Source organism: Hyperolius riggenbachi, chromosome 10 (assembly GCF_040937935.1).
Source record: "Hyperolius riggenbachi isolate aHypRig1 chromosome 10, aHypRig1.pri, whole genome shotgun sequence".
NCBI classification, from domain to species: domain Eukaryota; kingdom Metazoa; phylum Chordata; class Amphibia; order Anura; family Hyperoliidae; genus Hyperolius; species Hyperolius riggenbachi.
The window spans coordinates 267,149,388-267,174,316 of record NC_090655.1 but is presented as its reverse complement, the minus strand read 5'-3'; the positions used below and the strand labels follow the sequence as shown (position 1 = coordinate 267,174,316).

Sequence of the window (24,929 nt, the reverse complement as noted above, 5' to 3'; positions counted from 1 at the left end):
TCAACCCCAACATGGCTTCTGGTCGGCCTTTGATGTGGATGTTGGCCCGACTGCTGTGATTCTTCCCATCCTCTAGTTTAAGCTCTTTTGCCCCTGTTTTCGCATAGTGCTAGTCAATCATGGCTTGATCCGACTCTAAGGCCTCAGTTTCCAAATCAGTTCTCTGTTCGAGGTCTGCCATGTGGCTCCCCAGTTCTCAGATCTATTATTATTATTTATTGGATTTATATAGTGCCAACATATTACGCAGCGCTGTACAATACACAGGATTACAGACAATGGTAACAGGGGTGACTGACAGCACAATACAGCTAATAGACAATAGATACAACAATACAGGTAATAAGCAATAATAACACATATGGCTATTATATTAGGGGGAGGGGGGACAATAGGGGTACATATGGCTTTTGTACTTGGAGGAGGGGGGTCATTAGGAGCATGTATGGCTATAATACTGGGGGGAGGGGTGGTCATTAGGGGCACCTATGGCTATAATACTGGAGGGTCATTAGGGATGCATATAATTCTAGGGGGAAAGGGCCAGCACTACAATAGGGACAACCTGGCCATTTGCTCCAAAGCCCCCAAGCGCTGCTGGGCCTTTTAGGCCTCCTTCTGACTTGAGGGGGGGGGGACATTTGTTGCCAGGGGAGGGTGTCAGGGGGGCCCCCTGGTTACTCGTGCCCCGGGGCCCCATTGTTGCTAGACCCAGCCCTGGTTCAGGGGAGGGAGTATCCTGTATCGGTAGTACCAGAGTTTATATAATGTCTGTCATCATATTTATAATAGACATTTTAATCCAGGAAATTTTTCCAGTAATCCTGCCTTTTTCTCACAGTGTGGTGCAAGAAACTGACACTTCCTGTAACTATGGCGACACATCCATATGGCAGCTCTACATCTCCAGCAACTGTCCGGGGCAGAGGCATAGCTAGACTTAATAGGGCCTACTAGCACAAATGATAGCATGGGGCCCCCTTGGTCCCGAACACCATGAGCGTCACGTGTTTGGGAGCCAGCGAATGGCAGCAGAGAGTATTCTGCTTTGAAGCAGGAAAAAATGACACATGCTCCTGTTACATGCTACTCTGCATGGTGGTAGGAGGTGGCAGGGATGTTTTTTTAAGTGAACAGGGAGGGTGGTTGGGGAGAGAGTGGAGGAGGGCCCCCAAAGCCTCTGGGCCCGCTGCGATGGCAGGGATTGAAGGGGTGATTGCTATGCCCATGGCCTCTCTAGGGACTACTGATAATCCTAGATGATTGAGTGCAGGGGATTCCACAAACAGAGGCTGCAGTTAGCCTATTTACCACAAGATGGCGATCTCACCTCTTCCAGGTGGAACGCACAGACGAAGTAATAAAGCCAAAGACAGGAAGTGGAGGGAACAAAGACAGGGAGAGCAGTTGCAGGAGGTGGAGAGGAGACACGGCTGGAAAAGGTAATTGTGTGACTCTTGTTGTTATATATTGAGCAGAGGTCGGGGTGGACATACTTTTTTATGCCTGATACACACGGTGAGATTTTTTTTGGCAGATTTATTGCCAAGTCGATAATTTCCAACATGTATGATCTGATTCCTGATCAATTTTCTGATGGATTTTCTATTCACTTCTATGGAAAATCATTTGGAAAATTGATTGGAAATCAGATCGGACATGTTGGAAATAATCGATTTGGCAGTAAATCTGTCCAAAAAATCTCATTGTGTGTACCTAGCATTACAGAGGAGGTCACAGTACACCTGTCACTATCCTGATCATCCTCCTTGAAGGTATTGCCATACAAGACACTATCATGTAAGGCTCCCTGCACACTGCATGTGATTCCGATTCCGTTTTTTAATCATTTTTTACATCCGATTCCGATTTTTAATCGTTACTGCGTGCTGCGTTTTTTACCTCTGTTTTTCTGTTTTGTTTTCTGTTTTCGGAATTGCAAATTTGAATGGGAAACAGAATTGGAATCACAAAACGGATTTGCAGTGTGCAGGTAGCCTAACTGTGGGGATTTTATTATTATTATTATTATTTAGTGTTTATATTCATTTTATTATGTAGTAATATTTATATAACTCTGACATATTGTTTTGTCACTAACTGTCCCTCAGAGGGGCTCACAGTCTAATCCAGTGATGGCTAACTAACTCAGCTGTGGTGGAACTACAAGTCCCATGAGGCATTGCAATACTCTGACAGCTCTAAGCATAACTCTGGGAGGCAGAGGCATGAAGGGATTTGTAGTTTTGTCACAGCTGGAGTGCCAAGGTTAGCCATCACTGGCTAATCCCTACCCTAGTCATATGCATACATATGCATACATTGAACAGAGCAACTGCAATTCACCAAGTGCTTTTGAAAATAAATATATCCATGAGAATCCCCCCACAAAGAGATGGGCTAGTCCAAAACCTGTCACTTCTGTCAGATTTCTACTACCTACTGTAAGTGACAGCAACATAGAAGAAAAGTAATTTATGGCTCATTTTACACTGGAAAAAATGTACTTCTTATTTGTATATGTTTGCACATATTTTAAATTTTACAGTTTTTCGCTCTAGTGCCCCTTTAAATACTATTCTAGGTCCACGTGGATAGTGGGGAATAGTGTAATTCGGCTTTCAGCTATTGCCGGCAGCCGAATTACAGTGTTTTAAAAGCAACTTCAGCTCCATCTTCTGACAGTGCGGAAGTTACTCACCAGTGGCGTAGCTAAGGAGCTGTGGGCCCCGATGCAAGTTTTACATGGGGCCCCCAAGCACTCTATACATAGCAATTGATACGGTGCACCAAAATTTGCCAATGGCAACTACAGTGTCAGAGGTGCAAGAAGGGGATGGGGAACAGTTTATTAACCACCCTGGCGTTCTGATAAGATCGCCAGGGAGGCTGCGGGAGGGGTTTTTTTTAATTAAAAAAAAACTATTTCATGCAGCCAACTGAAAGTTGGCTGCATGAAAGCCCACTAGAGGGCGCTCCGGAGGCGTTCTTCCGATCGCCTCCGGCGCCCAGAATAAACAAGGAAGGCCGCAATGAGCGGCCTTCCTTGTTTTGCTTAGATCGTCGCCATAGCGACGAGCGGAGTGACGTCATGGACGTCAGCCGACGTCCTGACGTCAGCCGCCTCCGATCCAGCCCTCAGCGCTGGCCGGAACTTTTTGTTCCGGCTACGCTGGGCTCAGGCGGCTGGGGGGACCCTCTTTCGCCGCTGCTCGCGGCGGATCGCCGCAGAGCGGCGGCGATCGGGCAGCACACGCGGCTGGCAAAGTGCCGGCTGCGTGTGCTGCTCTTTATTTGAAGAAAATCGGCCCAGCAGGGCCTGAGCGGCAGCCTCCGGCGGTGATGGACGAGCTGAGCTCGTCCATACCGCCAGGCTGGTTAATGATTACCACTATTCAAAGTATCGATAGAAGTGATTATTATGAGCACAGGACCAATAGAGAGCTAATACTGTAGTTGAGGGATGGCCCTTTGGGGCCCCTCTGGCCCAAGGGCCCCGATGCGGTCGCTACCTCTGCACCCCCTATTGCTACGCCCCTGCTACTCACTGTGGGATGCTAAAGCTGTAATTCCTATTACAGCCTATGGTGGCGCCGGCAGCACCCAAACCTCCTACACTGTAATTACAGCGCTGGAGTCATATGCCTATGTGTGGATCATGTAGTGGATGTATTGTACTCTAGGGCCAGTTTAGAGGATAACCATCTGTCTGTTTTTGGGATGTGGGAGGAAACCGGAATGCCCGGAAGAAACCCATGCAGACATACAATATCTGAGCAGCTAGTGCCCTGACTGGGATGTGAACCGAGAACCCAGCGCTGTAAGGCGAGAGTACCAACCCCTATGCCACTGTGTTGACTTAGTAGTAGAAAAGCTGCACAAAATGTGGGCCAATTGCACAGTATACTGAAGGTAGTTCACACACTAATTGCCCAACACATATCAATGAAGAAATATACAGTTCATAGTGCGCTCTCTTTTTCTCCACAATACTGGAGCTGTCATCAGCAGGATCACACTGCTCAGTACTCCAGACTAGTTTCACACAAGTGCATACCTTACAACTTTGTCAGATAAGAAAGAAGAAATTAGATTATGGCCGGCATCTCACCTTCCTACTACTTATTCAGTCACATCACAGAGACAATATCCATCCAGTATAGCCATGCTCCCTATGCGGGATTTGTGCCATTATCCTCCAATGTGTTATAATGCTATTTTTTCCCCAGTATAGCCATGCTCCCCCCCTTCCCCCCCATGCTCCCAGCATTGCCATCATCCTCCATTATGTAATGTCCCCTACTAAATTAAATTTAGGAACAACCGCCACTCTTCAGAACTTTATGTCAAAAATAGTTTATTGGTAGAAAAATATGTAACAAACACCCCTCTGATACACCCTAACCCCTACAAACAACAAGGACACGGGCATCCATTTACAGGAGTACTCCTGAGCAGAGCGTATAATCACACTGATGAAGGCCACGTGTTAGTGGACCGGAACGCGTGTGTGGGCGTGTGTGGGCGTGTGTGGGCGTGTGTGAGGACGCCGGGCTGGAGTGACTCCTGGATACAGCAAGTTGCTGACACGCTGATGACACCGAACAGCAAATTGTAAGCTGATTGCCCTGACTTGGAGCTGCAGACAGATCCATCCATTCACAGGTACCTGTGACCCGCGGGACGCCGCGGTGAGTTGATTCCTGGAGAGGAGTTCTTTCCCAAGAGGAGAAGGTAACCTGACCTTTCAATGATCTGAGGGGGCAATAGCCCAGAGAGATCTAGTTACATTGGAATGATATATGCACTGAGTGCTGTCTGCGGAGCTACTTGTTGCCGGAGGGCTTGTATGGAGCAAGGACTGTTCTTATGCACATGAATTCATCTAGTACTGTGGATATGCTTTAGAGCAGAAATAGATCTGTCAATATCTGGACTGTCCTAAGTTTGATGTGGAAAGATATTCCTGTTCCAATTCAGCAAATCACAGGCACATGCAGTATAACAGATCGTTTGATCTAAATCTGAAGTGTATGTGGATTGAGTGTCAGATTGTGTGTACCAGGAGTACTCCTGTAAATGGATGCCCGTGTCCTTGTTGTTTTTAGGGGTTAGGGTGTATCAGAGGGGTGTTTGTTACATATTTTTCTACCAATAAACTATTTTTGACATAAAGTTCTGAAGAGTGGCGGTTGTTCCTAAATTTAATATGGTTTGTATTTTTCAACCTGCCTTCCCTCGGGTTTTCTTGAGGTGAACTAAGTCTTTCAGGGACTTGTGCACCAGATCAATTAATTTTTCTTGTAATGTCCCCTACCCCAGTAATGTAATTTCTCCCCCCAGTATAGCCATGTCCCCTCTGTGTCCCCCAGCATTGCAATTATCCTCCAGTATGTAATGTCCCCCCCCCCCAGTAATGCCATTTCTCCCCCAGTACAGCCATGTCCCCCCTGTGTCCCCAGCATTGCCATTATCCTCCAGTATGTAATGTCCCCCACCCCAGTAATGTCATTTCTTTCCCAGTATATCCATGTCCCCCTGTGTCTCCCATCATTGCCATTATCCTCCAATATGTAGTGTCCCCCACCCCAGTAATGCCATTTCTCCCCCAGTATAGCCATGTCCCCCCTGTGTCCCCCAACATTGCCATTATCCTCCAGTATGTAATGTCCCCCACCCCATTAATGCCATTTCGCCCCCAGTATAGCCATATCCCCCCTGTGTCCCCCAGCATTGCCATTATCATCCAGTATGTAATGTCCCCACACCCGACTAATGCCATTTCTTTCCCAGTATAGCCATATCCCCCCTGTGTCCCCCAGCATTGCCATTATCCTTCAGTATGTAATGTCCCCCACCCCAGTAATGAGAAAAAGAGAGAACACCAAGAGCCCAATATAGTGTAGTATGTACTGGTAAGGTATAATTGATAGAGTAATAATATTAATTTAATACTCACAAACCAGGGTTACCAAGTAGGCAACCACTGTCAAAGCAGGTGGGGAGATTGTCCTGACCCCACTCAGGATTAAAAAGTCGCTCTCTGTAGTTGAATAAGGAAGGGTGCAACCCTCCACCAAGGGTGGACTTGATGTAGATAATAGGATAACAGAGGCACCAATAGGATAAAAAACACTAAAAGAACTTAAAAACCCATCTTGGTAATAGAGGAGGTAGTGGTGGACTCACCCCCTCCAAGCAGAACACACGACTGTGGATTTTCAGTCAAAACAATTTTATTGGATACTCCAAATAAAGTGCAACGCGTTTCACGGGATACAAACCTGCTTCATCAGGCAATAACAGATAGGAGTAAACAGCATCTGCCAGTATCATTAACACTGAGCGCCAGAGGCAGATGCTGTTTACTCCTATCTGTTATTGCCTGATGAAGCGGGTTTGTACCCCGTGAAACGCGTTGCACTTTATTTGGAGTATTCAATAAAATTGTTTTGACTGAAAATCCACAGTCGTGTGTTCTGCTTGGAGGGGGTGAGTCCACCACTGCCTCCTCTTTTACCAAGATGGGTTTTTAAGTTCTTTTAGTGTTTTTTATCCTATTGGCGCCTCTGTTATCCCCACCCCAGTAATGCCATTTCTCCCCCAGTATAGCCATGTCCCCCTGTGTCCCCCAGCATTGCCATTATCCTCCAGTATGTAATGTCCCCCACCCCAGTAATGTAATTTCTCCCCCAGTATAGCCATGTCCCCCCTGTAACCCCCAGCATTGCCATTATACTCCAGTATGTAATGTCCTCCATCCCAGTAATGCCATTTCTCCCCCAGTATAGCCATGTCCCCCTGTGTCCCCCAGCATTGCCATTATCCTCCAGTATGTAATGTCCCCCACCCCAGTAATGTAATTTCTCCCCCAGTATAGCCATGACCCCCCTGTAACCCCCAGCATTGCCATTATACTCCAGTATGTAATGTCCTCCATCCCAGTAATGCCATTTCTCTCCCAGTATAGCCATGCCCCCCCCCCCCCTGTGTCCCCCAGCATTGCCATTATCCTCCAGCATGTAATGTCCCCCACCCAGTAATGCCATTTCGCCCCCCAGTATAGCCATGTCCTCCCTGTGTCCCCCAGCATTGCCATTATCCTCCAGTATGTAATGTTCCCCCACCCCAGTAATGTCATTTCTTTCCCAGTATAGCCATGTCCCCCCCCCCCCCCTGTGTCCCCCAGCATTGCCATTATCCTCCAGCATGTAATGTCCCCCCACCCCAGTAATGCCATTTTCCCCCCAGTATAGCCATGTCCTCCCTGTGTCCCCCAGCATTACCATTATCCTCCAGTATATAATGTCCCCCACCCCAGTAATGCCATTTCTCCCCCAGTATAGCCATGTCCCCCTGTGCCCCCCAGTATTGCCATTATCCTCCAGTATGTAATTTCCCCCCACCCCAGTAATGCCATTTCCCCCCCAGTATAGCCATGTGCACACTCCAGCATTGCTCCCTTCCCCCACCTCCATGCAGAGTAGTAAAAGGAAGGATTTATATTGGTTTATAGCTACCTGCCAGTGTGTGCTCCAGTCCTCTGCTCCCATTAGCCTCAGTCTCTGCCTCTCCTCATATCCTCATCCATCTACCAAAGGAGAGGTATATGACCATAAAATAGCACTCCATGCGATAATATTCAAAAAGTATGACAATATTTATTAGGAACAACATATAACACTATACATATAAAAACATTAAAAAGACACCAATAGGTCAAGCCTCTTCAATGAAATGATAAATAATGAAAAAGTGACACCTCAGATAGGTGACCCAAAAAAGTTGTAACAAGTTGTCATCATCTGAGTGGCTCAATAAGAGCCCACGCAGTGATAGAACCCGGTTCTGTAACACTCAATTAGTGCCTAGATAAAGTGCATATGAAAAAACAGTGCAAGAATCAGTATAGGACAATAACCTATTGAAAATAATCATATAATTGCTTCAAACAATGCAAAATAATAAGTAATCAGTGCAGAAAAGGGCAGCAAGGGATGCCATATAAAGTGTATATTATGATGGTGGAACTGACAGCAATGTGCAAGGAGAGAGCGCTTACGTGACCCAGGAATTGAAGATCAGAGAGGTGACCAGTTGGAAGGGACGCCCCCGGCAGACAGCTCTACCGGTGTCGCGGCAGTCACGCCGCTTTATCAAGATAGGAAGGATCCCCCGCTCTTGATAAAGCGGCGTGACTGCTTTTGTAATTTTCCTATTTATGACCCAGCACACATGTGTTGACACGGTTGTGCAGAAACTTTTTCTTGTTTTGGTCTCATCCATCTACCACTACTAGCACTTCTGTAACATCACAGGAATGGTAACAGTGGGAGGGGGATGTGAGGAGAGAAGGCCAGCTGGAGAGGAGGCAGAGGAAGGACAGGACTGCAGCACGCTTTGAGTATAGTGCACAGGTAGCTATAAACCAGCTTATTATGCTTTCCTGTGATACTCTGCACGACCCCACCACCCACAAGTGACAGCAATGGGATGTGTTGGGGTGGGGGGGGGGGGTACATTCTTATATTGGTAGTTTCACCACTGCTGGCAGCTGTACAGCCTGAATTATCTTTTCATTATTATCTATCAAAAGGTAGCAGCATACGGATTACATGACCACATCACTGAGGATGGATGAGGATCAGGGTCACATGACCGAGAGGATATTCAACCTCACCCTGGAGATCATCTGTCTGCTGACTGGAGAGGTGAGGAGGATTCTGGGAGGTCACATGACTCCACTCTTATCTCTATTAAAACACATCTGACTGGAGAGGTGAGGAGGATTCTGGGATGGTCATGTGACATTATTGTTGGTCATTCAATACAGAGTTTTCCTCCAGTGAAGTCTGGTGATCATGTGACCATCACGGTGCCCCCAACTCACACCCTGATAGCTAAGAGACAGAACAAGAAGATTCAGCATATCATCAAGAAGATGATGAAACTGCTGACAGGAGAGGTGAGCAGTGCTGGGAATTATGGGACATTATTCAGTAACAGCAAGGGGTGTGTCAGGGTGGTGACTGTGTCATTGTGTGTGTCAGGTTCCTATAAGGTATCAGGATGTCACCATCTCTTTCTCCACGGAGGAGTGGCAGTATATAGTAGGACACAAAGACCTCTACAAGGACACCATAATAGAGAATCGGCCACCCCTCACGTCACCAGGTAAGAGGAGACTTTCATTTTTTTGTACAGGAGAGAGCAGTATGGAGGATTCTCCTAGATCTCACGTCATCTGATAAACACATAGAGACAATGTATTCAGTCAGTGTGTGTGTTTCCAACAGATGTGTCCAGTAACAGAAACCCACCAGAGAGATGTACAGGTCCTCTTGATTCCCAGGATTGTCTACAGGAAGATTACACCACCCCCAACCATTATCAGGTAGGAGGGGCTGAGAGTCAGTAGAGTCCTCAAACTGTGATATTATTTCCTTCTGTGTATGCTGTTATCTGCATTGACATTATAAATTGCTTCTTATTTTGTGCACTTAGGGTGGAGAACTGATACATGTAAGTGCTGTAGTTAAAGTGGAAGAAGAAGAGACATATGTGAGGAGTGATCAGCAATCTATGGAGGAGGGTGACATGATGGGGACAATTAAAGAGGAAGAAGAAGAGACATATGAGATGAGTGATCAGCAGTGTATGGAGGAGGGTGACATGATGGTGACAATTAAAGAGGAAGAAGAAGAGACGAATATGAGGAGTGATCAACAGTCTATGGAGGAGGGTCACAGGATGGTGACAATTAAAGAGGAAGACATTATTACAGGGATGAGTATTGGTGAGTAATAAAGATATATTTAAAACACCTAATAAAGTGATTAACAAATATGTCCGTGCTTCGCACAATATGCAGTGGTTTGCAAAAGTATCCGGCCCCCTTGACGTTTCCACATTTTGTCACATTACTGCTACAAACTGGAATTAATTTTATTGGAATTCCACATGAAAGACCAATACAAAGTGGTGTACACGTGAGAAGTGGAACGCAAATCATACATGATTCCAAATATTTTTTACAAATAGTAAAAACGGAAGAAGTTCCGCACAAATTCTTGTGTTCAATCGAGTCCCAACTTTATTAATACAGGTAAAAAGCCATACAGTCAAGGAGCTGACATGTTTCGGACTCACAGGTCCTTAATGATAGCACAAGTTCATGTTAAAAAGACACAGTGAATATAAAGTCTAAAACCCACCCCCAACACAGGTGAATCCAATCACACTCTTTTTGGTTCACACTCAAGAGTGGCGGTAGGTGTGGCTAAAATGTAAGGGAGGAAATCAATAGTATTCCCCTTAATTAAAACTAAATTAACGCATATGAAAAGGATACAAACAACTCTTGATACAGCAAGAGCCGAAATTAATTTATTAGAGAAGCACCGGTCGATCAAAACCTAAAAGCTAAACAAAGACAGAAAAAAGGAAGGAATTCAAGTGATGAAATTAAATCCCATTTGGTATTAAGTCCATGCGGTGAGCGTGTCCCTAACTGGAAGATCCAAAAGGCTTCCCTGGTAAGTAACAATTTCTTCCAATCGCCACCTCTCAGTGGTCTCAAGATTTGTTCGATCCCTTGGAAGGAAAAAGAGGACATGTCTGCCGTATGGACCTGTTTAAAGTGACGGGCCACATTAGAAATACTTGTTGTAAGCCACCCTGACCCTCTATAGCAGGGGTCAGGAACCTTTTTGGCTGAGAGAGCCATAAACACCACATATTTTAAAATGTAATTCTGTGAGAGCCATACAATATGTTTCAAGCTGGGACAGTGCGCATGCGCAGCAGAGGGCCATGTTGCCATGGTGATGTGTATACAGTTGATCCAGTGCGCAGCGGAAGTGTCAGACACGTCTTCAGCTTCTCTTGGGTTCCAGCAACATTAGCAATCTCCCTGACAGCCAGATAGGAGAAATACCAACTAACAGCTTGTACAATTAGCTAATTGACTTGGGGGTTGATTCACTTTTTAGGACAAGATCCCCACACTTTAATTGGCGCAATAGGCTGCCTGTCTCTTGACAGGCAGCCTATTGGGCCAAAGTGCAGGGATCTCGTCCTACAAAGTCACTGGGCCTGACAGGATCCAGGGTGAGACAAAAGGAGCGGCCATTAGTTTTGGGGTAGCGTGAGTAAGTCAGTAGTGCATGCTACAGCAGTAGGATGCCTACTTTGAAAATTTCATTTGCACTGCCACCCTAAGCTGCGCTGCTTGAGCAGTGTAGCTTAGTGACTCAACCCCTACTGATTTGTATGTGAGCCAGATGCAGCCATCAAAAGAGCCACATATGGCTCCCGAGTCGTAGGTTCCCTACACCTGCTCTATAGTGTTCCGATATGCACTCCCTAATTTGACGAGTGGTGCACCCCACATATTGGACATGACACAGTGTGCAGGATACCAAATACACAACATGTGTGGTGTGACAATTAATGTACTGTCTCATAGAAAAGCTCTTATCATTATGAAAAGAAACAATAGATTTAGTAATATGGTGAACATCACAGTACCGGCAAGTAGCCATGCCACATCTGTATGAGCCTACTGTGTTAAGCCGACACGGACGGTGAGAAGCAGAAGTGAATAGACTAGGAGACAGGAGATTGCCCAAAGTAGGGGCACGCTTACTCACAAACTTAGTGCCCCTACTGAGCACCTGTCGAATTTGATCGTCCGCATATAGGATAGGCAGGGAATTTTTGACAATGGAAACAACCTGGCTATACTCAGAACTAAAAGCTCTCACAAAAACCGTACCATTGGCTAAGTGACTATTAGTGGACGATGAGGAGGAAGCAAGGAGCTGCTCCCTACTCCTATTAAATGCCAGTCTCCTACCCCTCGAAACCATCCAATGAGGATAGCCACGTTCCAACAATCGGCATTCAACGGTGTCCATTTCCTTATGCAAAGCATCCTCGCTAGAGCAATTGAGACATGCCCTAATGATTTCACCAACCGGTACTGCCCGGATAGTATGGCGAGGATCAGGGCCGCCATCAGAAATTTTGAGGCCCCTCACACATCATCAGGACTGGGCCTCCCCAGCCCACCCACTGGCTGCTGTGTCCGCCCACTAGCCACCCCACCCCGTGCCCGCCAGTATCTGCTTTCATAGCATAGGATTAAGGATATCTTAGTGGAAACCGGGGGGAGCAGGCATGTGTAGTGGGCTCTCCTCATGGCCACTGCTTCCCCCGTTCTCCTCTGTCCCCCTCCGTTAGTCAGTAGCGACCCCCCAAACTTCTGGGTTGGGTGGTGGCGGCTTACTGTGCAGGTGATGCCCAGTGAAGCATTACCTTGTACGCATTTACACGGGTGGGAGCACTCTGCGCATGCGCACTATGTAGCTGTGACATTACAACTACATAGTGCACTTGCACAGAGCACTCCCACCTGGCTGCGTGAACGCATATAAGGATACGCTTCGCCGGGCAGTGCCTGTGCAGTAAACCGTCACCACCCCGACCCAGGAGTGAGTTTGGGGAGTCGCTACTGACTAGCGGAGGGGGATGGAGGAGAACGGGTGGATCGGTGGCCATGTGGAGAGCCCACTACACACACCTGCTCCCCCCGTTTTCTCATATTATTTTCCACTAAGGTATTCTTTTTAATGCCTGTGCGTTGGCAGGGCCAGATTTGTACTTTTTACCGCCAAAGGCCCAGTGCCTCCGGTCGCCCCATGAAAACAGCTCGACTATGATTGGGTTATCGGACATAGGAAAAGGAAGGAGGTTAGAGATACTGATTGATCAGGGTACTGTATTAGGTATTTACAAAAAAAAAAACCGTAGTTTAGTTAGTAGGAGAGATTAAAGGCTAGGCATTGTGGCAAAAGGGGGAGGCTAGGAATTAGATAATAGGATTATGGGAAAAGGGATAACATTTTCAAGTTAAGGTGGCCATACACTGGCCCGATTTGAGCCCGTTTCGACAGCAGATTCGATCACTGGGATCGAATCTGCTGCCAATCGTTCACGCTACACGCCGAATTTCGATCCATTCCGTCCGATCCCGTCGATGGCGCCGTGCGGAAAATAACCGTCGATCGCCCGCGGGTAAAGAGCGCATCGCTAGCGGCGTTCGAGTGCCCGACGACCGACGCAATAGAGCCGCATACATTACCTGCTCCGCCGGCGCGACTTCCGGGTCTCCGCTCTTCTCCGTCTCCGCTCTGGTCTGGTCTCAGGCATGCTTCCCTTCTTCCTGTCCCGGCAGGAAGTTTAAACAGTAGAGGGCGCTCTACTGTTTAAACTTCCCCCAGACAGGAAGAAGGGAATCATCCCGGAGACCAGAGTGGAGACGGAGAAGAAGAGCGGTGACCGGGGGCAGTCGCACCAGCGGAGCAGGTAATGTATGCGGGCGGGGGGAGCGGCGGCAGCAGCACCACAACAGATTGTGATCGGTTTCAGGCTGAAATCGGTTCACAATCTGTTTGCAGTAAAGGTAGCCATACGATCCCTCTCTGATCTGATTCGATCAGATAGGGATCTGTCTGTTGGTCGAATCTGATGGCAAATCGACCAGTGTATGGCTACCTATAAGGTTACTGATCACAAGATTAGGGTGATTAAATTGACTGAGAACAGTCAGTGACATGACTATGTACTCTTTAAAGTGCTGAAGAAGGGTCAGTGCTATATAAATACATAATAATAATAATAATATGGTAGGACATTAGACTATTACTATGGTAGGTATTAGATTGTGATCTCCTCTGAGGACAGTCTGTGACATGACTATGTACTCTGTAAAGTGCTACAGAAGATGTCAGTACTATATAAATGCATAATAATAATAATATGGTGGGACATTATACTATGACTATGGTAGGATTAGATTGTGAGTACCTCTGAGGACAGTCAGTGACATTACTATGTACTCTGTAATGTGCTGCAGGAGATGTCAGTGCTATATAAATATATAATAATAATATGGGAGGAAATTAGACTTTGACTATGGTAGGATAAGATTGTGAGGACAGTGACATGACTATGTACTCTCTAGATTTGCAGCAGAAGATGTAAGTGCTATATAAATACATCATATTAATATGGTAGGACATTTGTAGTATGACTTTGGTAGGATTAGATTGTGAGCTCCTGTGAGGACAGTCAGTGACATGACTATGTACTCTGTAAAGTGCTGCAGAAGATGTCAGTGCTACATAAATACATAATAATACAATGGTAGGACATTAGACTATGACTATGAAAGGGATTAGATTGTGAGCTCCTCTGAGGACAGTCAGTGACATGACTATGTACTCTGTAATGTGCTGCAGAAGATGTCAGTGCTATATAAATACATAATAATAATATGGTAGGACATTAGACTGTGACTATGGTAGGATTAGATTGTAAGCTCCTCTGCGGACAGTTAGTGACATGACTATGTAATCTGTAATGTGCTGCAAAACATAATAATATGGTAAGACATTACTATGGCAGGAAAAACAAAAGGAGCACCCCATGTGTGAATAGCAGATTAAAGGTTGGCGGTACATGAAAATAGGTCGCATTCTTGATCGTGCATGCTGCAAGATGTTGGGCGTCGAAACCCCCGGCGCTGTCCCCCTAATGAAGAATGTCCCCCTGGTGCCCTATGTAAAGTATACATTACCTGTCTGTGGCCTACGCTTGTCCCTCCGCTACTCCAAGTGCATTCTCCTCTCCATACACACACGCCCCATGTGGCTTCCTAGTAGAGGTGCGTGTGTGACATCACACACGCCCTTTCTAGTAAACATTGTGGGGTGCGCATGTATGCAGAGGAGATATCCCAGGGGCAACGGGGGACAAGCGCAGGCCACGGACAGGTTAATGTATACTGTACACAGGGCACCAGGGGACATTTACATTGGGGGAACAGCGGCAGGGCAGCGAGGCGGCGCACAAGGCTTATTCCATATCGATTTCAACATGAAATGGGCAGCTGACCGATCTCTCTCTTACCAGATTTGATAAGAGAGAGATTTGTCTCTTGGTGGAATCTGTCCATACATTGCTAGATGTATGGCTACCTTTAGGGAATGAAGGGAAATGACTGTGTGGGGGGAGGAGAAGGGGAACACTGCCTGAAGTGTGAGACAGGGCTGAACTGTGATGAGACAAGTGATAGGAGCCTGGCAGCTAACAGGACAGGAGGGGAGAGTCAGGCAGCCCTCTTTCAGCAGCTTCAGATGTCACAGGCTGGGGGAGAGAAATAAGGGGGGAGAGAGAGACAGCTGGTCACTGAATCTGCAGCAGTTCAGGACCAGGCAGCGTGCTGCAAGTGTGTGTGCAAAATACCTGCTGCTCTGCACACAATGCACTCTCTCCTGGTCTCCCTGATCAAGTGCTGCCCGTCTTCTAACTTCTTCCTCCTCCTGGCTCAAGCCTCGGCTCGTCTCCTCTCAGCCCCGCCCCTCAGTGTCGGAGAGGAGGGACTCTCTCTCCTCTCTGCCGTGCACCACGCTCGCTGGAGAGACTGGGAACAAAGCAGCAACCCCAGTTCTCTTGCTGCTCAGACAGCGATGCGGAAATCCGGGGCCCCCTGTAGCTCCCTGAGAGCATGGGGCCCGTCACTGTTGTGATGGCTGTCCCTCCCTGATGGTGGCTCTGGCGAGGATGACAACAATTGGCCCTGAGTGTATTATTACCACTACAGGGTTTGCGATAGGTAGAAGAGGACACCGTGCCGAGGTCAAAATCCCCTGCCAAGGTGACATCCAGGAAACTAATACTGGACTGAGCCCACTGGGAAGTAAACTGCAAATTGAGAGACTTGCAGTTAAGATATTCGACGAACCTAGAGGCCTCGCCGGGCGTGCCGTCCCAGACAACCAAAAGGTCGTCTATATATCTGCCATACCATACAATATGATGGGAAAAAGCATTCTGATAAGAAAACAAGTGGAGTTCCTCCCACCAACCCATATACAGGTTGGCGAGAGAGGGAGAAAATTTTGCACCCATTGATGCTCCACAACGCTGTAAAAAAATATGTTGAATCAAAAAGAAAATAATTGTGGGCAAGCAGATATTGGACAGCAAGCCCGACGAGAGTCCGAAGTGATATTCCATAGCCCGAAGGGCTAGGTGGTGGGGGATACAAGAATACAAAGATTTTACATCAATAGTAAGCCAACTGTATCCCTCCAACCACCTAAAGTCCCTCAAGCTACTTAAAACATGTTTTGTGTCACGTATATAGCCAGGTAGACGTCTCACCAAAGGCTGCAAATGTAAGTCCACCCAATCTCCCAGGCGTTCCCCCAGAGAGCCAAACCCAGCCACAATTGGCCTGCCCTCTGGGGGGAAAGCCCGGTTTATGAATTTTAGGAAGATGGTGAAAGACGGGTACAATCGGACATGGAACAGCCAAATATTGGGCTAGTCTAGGAGAGAGGACACCAGTACTTTCACCAAACGAAAGTAAGGAAAAAAGTTTCCTCCTAAATTCCTCAGTAGGATCACTTGGTAACTGATGGTATGTATTGGGGTCCTGAAGCTGTCTAAGGGCCTAATTTCTATAGATCTCAGCATCAAGGACGACCGCCGCCCCACCCTTGTCAGCGCCCCGTATAACAATCCGGGAATTCTGTCTAAGGGTGGTCAAGGCCTGTCTCTCAATTGTGGACAGATTGGAACTTCCCATATTTTTATGGGCGGAAGAGGCCAATTCAAGCAGCTGTCGTTCTACTATATTCTGAAAGGCATCAACAGGAGGTGTGATTGGATTCACCTGTGTTGGGGGTGGGTTTTAGACTTTATATTCACTGTGTCTTTTTAACATGAACTTGTGCTATGATTAAGGACCCGTGAGTTTGAAACATGTCAGCTCCTTGACTGTATGGCTTTTTACCTGTATTAATAAAGTTGGGACTCGATTGAACACAAGAATTTGTGCGGAACTTCTTCCGTTTTTACTGCATATCTGGGTAAAATCGCCTGGTTACAGCACCATCTTGGTGTCCGAGGTGTAGCAGAATCCACCCACCTGCTATTTTTTACAAATAAATAACTGCAAAATGGGGTGTGCATAATTATTCAACCCCCTGAGTCAATACTTGGTAGAACCACCTTTTGCTGCAATTACAGCTGCCAGTCTTTTAGGGCAGTGGTTCCCAACCTTTTCCGGCCCGGGGAACACTGTCTGACCAAAGTTTTCTCCGGGGAACGGCGCGGGGGGGGGGGGGTGTCGGGGATGCGGCCCCCGGTTGTTTGCACGACCCCCGGTTGTTTGCGTGACCTAGTGGACAGTGCCGTGCGCAGCAGGCTATGGGGGGGGGGGGGGGGCTGGGGTGCGGCTGCATAGCTAGCATAGTTGCCCCAGTGTAGGGAGTTTAGTTGCCTCAGTATAGCTAGTATAGTGCCCCAGTATAGCCAGTATAGTGCCCCAGTATAGCCAGAATAGTGCCCCAGTATAGCTAGTATAGTGCCCCAGTATAGCCAGCATAGTGCCCCAGTATAGCCCCCCAGTATAGCTAGTATAGTGCCCCAGTATAGTGCCACAGTATAGCCCCCCAGTATAGCTAGTATAGTGCCTCAGTATAGCCAGTATAGTGCCCCAGTATAGCCAGTATATAGTGCCCCAGTATAGCCAGTATAGTGCCCTAGTATAGCCAGTATAGTGCCCCAGTATAGCCAGAATAGTGCCCCAGTATAGCCCCCCAGTATAGCTAGTATAGTGCCCCAGTATAGTGCCACAGTATAGCCCCCCAGTATAGCCAGTATAGTGCCCCAGTATAGCCAGTATAGTGCCCCAGTATAGCCAGTATAGTGCCCCAGTATAGCTAGTATAGTGCCCCAGTATAGTGCCACAGTATAGCCCCCCAGTATAGCCAGTATAGTGCCCCAGTATAGCCAGTATATAGTGCCCCAGTATAGCTAGTATAGTGCCCCAGTATAGCCAGTATAGTGCCCCAGTATAGCCAGAATAGTGCCCCAGTATAGCCCCCCAGTATAGCTAGTATAGTGCCCCAGTATAGCCAGTATAGTGCCCCAGTATAGCCAGTATAGTGCCCCAGTATAGCTAGTATAGTGCCCCAGTATAGCCAGTATATAGTGCCCCAGTATAGCTAGTATAGTGCCCCAGTATAGCTAGTATAGTGCCCCAGTATAGCCAGTATAGTGCCCCAGTATAGCCAGTATAGTGCCACAGTATAGCTCCCCAGTATAGCTAGTATAGTGCCCCAGTATAGCCAGTATAGTGCCCCAGTAGAGCCAGTATAGCCAGTATAGTGCCCCAGTATAGCCCCCCAGTATAGCCAGTATAGTGCCCCAGTATAGCTAGTATAGTGCCCCAGTATAGTGCCCTCCCGCCCGTCCCCGCGGCCGCCGCTGTTATTACCTTAGCAGCGGCCGCTCTCCCCTCTCCAGCGCATGTGTTTATTCTAGCAGCGTATCTCCGGCTGCTCTGTGTGATGCGGAAGGAAGCAGGGCAGCGGCTTCCTGTAACGGCGATATGTACGAGCCCTGCCTCCTTCCGCATCACACAGAGCAGCTGGAGATACGCTGCTAGAATAAACACATGCGCTGGAGAGGGGAGAGCGCCCGCTTCTAAGGTAATAACAGCAGCGGGGACGGGCGGGAGGGGGAGAAGAGGACGGCACACCAGGCAACGTTCCGCGGCACACCGCGGAACACTGGTTGAAAAACACTGTTTTAGGGTATGTCTCTACCAGCTTTGCACATCTAGAGACTGAAATCGTTGCCCATTCTGATTTTGCAAAACATCTCCAGCTCAGTCATATTAGATGGACAGCGTTTGTAAACAGCAGTTTTTAGATCTTGCCACAGATTCTCAATTGGATTTAGATCTGGACTTTGACTGGACCATTCTAACACATAGATATGTTTTGTTTTAAACCATTCCATTGTTGCCCTGGCTTTATGTTTAGAGTCGTTGTCCTGCTGGAAGGTGAACATCCGCCCCAGTCTCAAGTCTTTTGCAGAATCCAAGAGGTTTTCTTGCAGTATTGCCCTGTATTTGGCTCCATCCATCTTCCCATCAACTCTGACCAGCTTCCCTGTTCCTGCTGAAGAGAAGCACCCCCAGAGCATGATGCTGCCACCACCATTTTTGACAGTGAGGATGGTGTGTTCAGAGTGATGTACAGTGTTAGTTTTCTGCCACGTTTTGTATTTTGCCAAAAAGTTCAATTTTGGTCTTATCTGACCAGAGCACCTTCTTCCACATGTTTGCTGTGTCCCCCACATAGCTTGTGGCAAACTGAAAACTGGACTTCTTATGCTTTTCTGTTAACAATAGCTTTCTTTTTGCCACTCTTCCATAAAGGCCAACTTTGTGCAGTGCACGACTAATAGTTGTCCTATGGACAGATTCCCCCACCTGAGCTGTAGTTCTCTGCAGCACGTCCAGAGTCACCATGGGTCTCTTGACTGCATTTCTGATCAACGCTCTCCTTGTTTGGCCTGTGAGTTTAGGTGGACAGCCTTGTCTTGGTAGGTTTACAGTTGTGACATACTCCTTCCATTTTTGAATGATTGCTTGAACAGTGCTCCGTGGGATGTTCAAGGCTTTGGAAATATTTTTGTAGCCTAAGCCTTGCTTTAAATTTCTCAATAACTTTATCCCTGACCTGTCTGGTGTGTTCTTTGGACTTCATGGTGTTGTTGCTCCCAATATTCTCTTAGACAACCTCTGAGGCCCTCACAGAGCAGCTGTATTTGTACTGTCATTAGATTACACACAGGTGCACTCTATTTAGTCATTAGCACTCATCAGGCAATGTCTATGGGCAACTGACTGCACTCAGACCAAAGGGGGCTGAATAATTACACACACCCCACTTTGCAGTTATTTGTAAAAAAAATGTTTGGAATGATGTATGATTTTCGTTCCACTTCTCATGTGTACACCACTTTGTATTGGTCTTTGACGTGGAATTCCAATAAAATTGATTCATGTTTGTGGCAGTAATGTGACAAAATGTGGAAAACTTCAAGGGGGCCGAATACTATGTACACAGGGAATGTGAGAAGTAATAGGGTGTGTGCAATGTGACTGCTCAGTGTGAGAGACCGTACAGTGTGAGAATGTGAGAAGTAATAGGAGTGTAATGTGACTGCGCAGTGTGCCTGTAATGAAGTATAAACACACTATGTACACAGGGAATGTGAGAAGTAATAGGGGTGTGATGTGTAATGTGACTGCACAGTATGCCTGTAATGAGGTATAAACACACTATGTACTCAGTGAATGTGAGAAGTAATAGGGGTGTGATGTGTAATGTGACTGCACAGTGTGCCTGTAATGAGGCATAAACACACTATATACACAGGGGATGTGTTGAAGTAATAGGGGTGTGATGTGTATAATGTGACTGCACAGTGTGCCTGTAATGAGGTATAAACACACTATGTACACAGGGAATGTGAGAAGTAATAGGGGTGTAATGTGTAATGTGACTGCACAGTGTGCCTGTAATGAGATGTAAACACACTATGTACACAGGGAATGTGAGCAGTAATAGGGGTGTTATGTGTAATGTGACTGCACAGTGTGCCTGTAATGAGGTATAAACACACTATGTACACAGGGAAGGTGAGAAGTAATAGGGGTGTGATGTGTGTAATGTGGCTGTACAGTGTGCCTGTAATGAGGTATAAACACACTATGTACACAGGGAATGTGAGAAGTAATGGGGGTGTGATGTGTAATGTGACTGCACAGTGTGCCTGTAATGAGGTATAAACTCACTATGTACACAGGGAATGTGAGAAGTAATAGGGGTGTGATGTGTAATGTGACTGCACAGTGTGCCTGTAATGAGGTATAAACACACTATGTACACAGGGAATGTGAGAAGTAATAGGGGTGTGATGTGTGTAATGTGACTGCACAGTGTGCCTGTAATGAGGTATAAACACACTATGTACACAGGGAATGTGAGAAGTAATAGGGGTGTGATGTGTAATGTGGCTGCACAGTGTGCCTGTAATGAGGTATACACAGGGAATGTGAGAAGGAATTAGGGGTGTGATGTGTGTAATGTGACTGCACAGTGTGCCTGTAATGAGGTATAAACACACTATGTACACAGGGAATGTGAGAAGTAATAGGGGTGTGATGTGTGTAATGTGACTGCACAGTGTGCCTGTAATGAGGTATAAACACACTATGTATACAGGGATGTGAGGAGTAATAGGGGTGTGATGTGTGTAATGTGACTGCACTGTGTGCCTGTAATGGGGTATAAACACACTATGTACACAGGGAATGTGAGAAGTAATAGGGGTGTGATGTGTAATGTGACTGCACAGTGTGCCTGTAATGAGGTATAAACACACTATGTACACAGGGAATGTGAGAAGTAATAGGGGTGTGATGTGTGTAATGTGGCTGCACAGTGTGCCTGTAATGAGGTATAAACACACTATGTACACAGGGAATGTGAGAAGTAATAGGGGTGTGATGTGTAATGTGACTGCACAGTGTGCCTGTAATGAGGTATAAACACACTATGTACACAGGGATGTGAGGAGTAATAGGGGTGTGATGTGTAATGTGACTGCACAGTGTGCCTGTAATGAGATATAAACACACTATGTACACAGGCAATGTGAGGAGTTATAGGGGTGTAATGTGAGTTTACAGTATCTCATAAAAGTAAATGTAATTTTGCCTTCACAAAACAAAAAGGTTTTGTGATAATTCAGCTTTAAAGGAATCCTGTAGGGTGTCGGGGAAAATGAGTTGAACTTAATCGGGGCTTCTAATGGTCCCCCGCAGACACAGCAACGAAAGGTGCAGTGGTTTTCTGACTTTAAAGTTTCAGAAGTGAACCGGAGGCGGGGCCGGAGCATCAGGGAGTTGCCGTGCGGGCACAGGATGCCTGCGGGGGACCATTAGAAGCCCCGGGTAAGTTAAACTCGTTTTCCCCCGACCCCCCCCCCCCCCCCCCTTACAGTAACCCTTTAAGTGAGCAACTGTGGTTCCCCATGATATAATCCTTGTATTATATCTTTTCATGGGGCAACACTGAAGATGTGACACTTTGTTACACTGTAAAGCAGTCAGTGGACAGATTGGTTAACTGTAAATGTGCCGTCCCATCAAAATAACTGAACACACAACCATTAATGTTTAAACCACTGGCAACAAAAGTGAGTACACCTCTAGGTGAAACATTTCAAATTGTACTCAATTCAACATTTTGGGACGAATCCAATTCACTTTTTCTCCTAAATTTTCTCCTAGGTGATCATTTTTATCTTCTGTTAAAAATAAGCTTTGCAATTGAAAAAATACCAAAACATTGTATAGTGTTTTCTTGCTTGCTGGAGGCTTAAAGTGAACCAGAGATGAAGCACCCTCATGTATTTTACCATATATACCAGTGGGAACATTAGAGAAACCCCTACCCTGCTCTCTGTTTCATTCTTTACTGCTCAGCCTGCATGCTATCAGCCCTGATAAAATCTAAGCATTCAGTCTGGCTTTGCTCAGGAATAATTATAGCCGAGTCTGTCTTCTTTGATGTCTTTTCAAGCCCAAGCCTGCCCCCTTCTGGCTCTGCTATAATGACTCAGCTATAATGATTCCTGAGCAAAGCCAGACTGAATGTTCAGTCAGGGATTTTATCAGGGCTGATAACAAGCAGGCTGAGCAGTGAAGAATGAAATGGCAAACAGGGGAAGGTGTTTTTTCTAATGATCCCACTGATATATATGGTAAAATAAACAAGGGGGCTTTGTCTCTTGTTCACTTTAAAAGGCATTCTATTTACACTAATATAATATATATATATATATATATATATATATATATATATATATATATATATATATATATATATATATATATATATATATATATATATATATATATATATATATATATATATATATACATACATACATACATACATACATACATACATACATACATACATACATACATACATACATACATACATACATACATACATACATACATACATACATACATACATACATACATACATACATACATACACCTAAGAGAAAAAGTTAATTGGATTGGACCCTTTTTCTTCTAAGTTTTCTCCTAGGTGATTATTTTCACATCTTATCAATAAAATGCATTTTATGCCAACAGCAAGCAGACAATTAATTTTGGCAGTACTTTTTCACCTACATTTGGTATTTTTTCAGTTGCAGAGTGCTAAAAAAATTATCTTCAAAAAGAATTTGATGACTTATTTACTAGAAGAAAACTTAGAAGAGGAAGGGAATTTGTTCAGGCCGTTTCCCTCCCCAAGGTTATGTGACTGGTTAGTGTTACAAGGTCTCAGGTGTGAATGGGGAGCATTTGGTGTCATTGCTCTCATACTGGTCACTGGAAGCTCAGCATGGCTTCTCATGGCAGAGAACTCTCTGAGGAGCTTATAGAGGAATTCTGCCCAATCAGACATTTTCCTTCCCCTGGGTCATGTAACTGATTAGTGTTACAAGGTCTCAGGTGTGAATGGGCAGCAGGTGTGTTACATTTGGTGTTATCACTCTCACACACCCTCATACTGGTCACTGGAAGCTCAGCATGGCTCCTCATGGCAGAGAACTCTCTGAGGAGCTTGAAAAATAATTATTGTTCTGCAGGAAGGCAGACAAGGCCTGTGCAGTCTAACTTCATGGACATGGAGGGCCACTTTTTTTCAGACTACATGGTGGAGGGCTTGCCTCAATAAAGATTTCTTGCAGTACTGAGAGCAAAATAAAATGTGCACATAAAAAGAGCTGACATGACAGTGGATTTGATTGTTTCCTCAGCAAAATAAATAAATAAAACACATACAGTAATTTGACAACCTTTCACAAAAAATAGATATAACTTGACAACATTTCCCCTTCCATAATACACATAATTTTACACATTTCCCCCCCAAAATACATAAAATATAGCACTTCCTCCAAACATATAATTTATCAGTATTTCCTCCAAAAATATACATGATTTGGCTGTGTTTTCCCTTAAAATACACAATGTTTTGCTGCCCCCCCCCCCCCCCTCCAAAGTCACATAATCCGGAATCAGTCCTCCCTAAAATACACATCTGACAGCTTTAACTCCCCAAAACACAAATGATAGGGCAACTTTAACCCCGAAAAAAATAAATAATTGACAACATTGACCCCTAAAATACTTAACCCCCAAAATATAATACAATAATAAACAGGCAATAATAAACTGGCAATGTTAACTGTCATTACAACAGGCTGCGTTCCCAATCTGCCTCAAAAAACAATCACATTAAACAGTGTTCCCCACCATTCCCCCCCCCCCCCCCTCCGCCCTGCACAGTGTACAGAGTGCTCCATCTCATCTCTCTGCAGTGTGCACATACTACTCAAACGTGTGATGTCCACACTATCTGTGCCACCCACTATCCTACCCAAACCGATCAACAGTGACTTTCTCTGCCCCCTTCTTCCCACACCAATCGCTGCATACGTCATCCAAAAGGAGAACTTCATGATTGACCAAAAAAAAGAGACCCTGACATCCAGGGCAGAGTTTCAGCTCTACTGTATTTTCTCTGCCTCCTCTCAATCATGTCCCTAGCTCTACCATCCACCGAATGAAGGACTCAATACAAAATAAGTAGTGAGACAGGTACAGAGGCGAAAGATGGGAAGAGCAGGCAGGCCACAGAAAGAGCTCTGGCAGGCCACCTGTATGACAGCATTGGCCTAGGCCAGGCATGGGCAAACTTGGCCCTCCAGCTGTTAAGGAACTACAAATCCCACAATGCATTTGCCTTTATGAGTCATGACTGTGGCTGTCAGACTCCTGCAATGCATTGTGGGACTTGTAGTTCCTCAACAGCTGGAGGGCCAAGTTTGCACATGCCTGGCCTAGGCTGTAAGATTACCAACACCCTGAAACTGAGCTGCAGCACAGTGGCCAAAAAACATTCAGAGGT

At 45.9% G+C, this 24,929-nt stretch overlaps 1 protein-coding gene across 1 annotated transcript in view; it reads left to right on the top strand.

Annotated features, from left to right (window-relative positions):
* Window positions 1-1,381: 1,381 nt before the first annotated feature.
* The window catches only part of LOC137537170 (zinc finger protein 27-like), a 66,199-nt gene continuing 42,651 nt past the window's right edge, over window positions 1,382-24,929 (top strand). Inside the window, exons 1-6 of the mRNA XM_068259290.1 lie at window positions 1,382-1,442; window positions 8,597-8,711; window positions 8,834-8,965; window positions 9,051-9,174; window positions 9,297-9,394; window positions 9,505-9,796. Coding sequence (XP_068115391.1) covers window positions 8,616-8,711; window positions 8,834-8,965; window positions 9,051-9,174; window positions 9,297-9,394; window positions 9,505-9,796 — 742 coding nt within the window. The 5' untranslated portion in view covers window positions 1,382-1,442; window positions 8,597-8,615. The remainder of the gene's footprint in view (window positions 1,443-8,596; window positions 8,712-8,833; window positions 8,966-9,050; window positions 9,175-9,296; window positions 9,395-9,504; window positions 9,797-24,929) is intronic.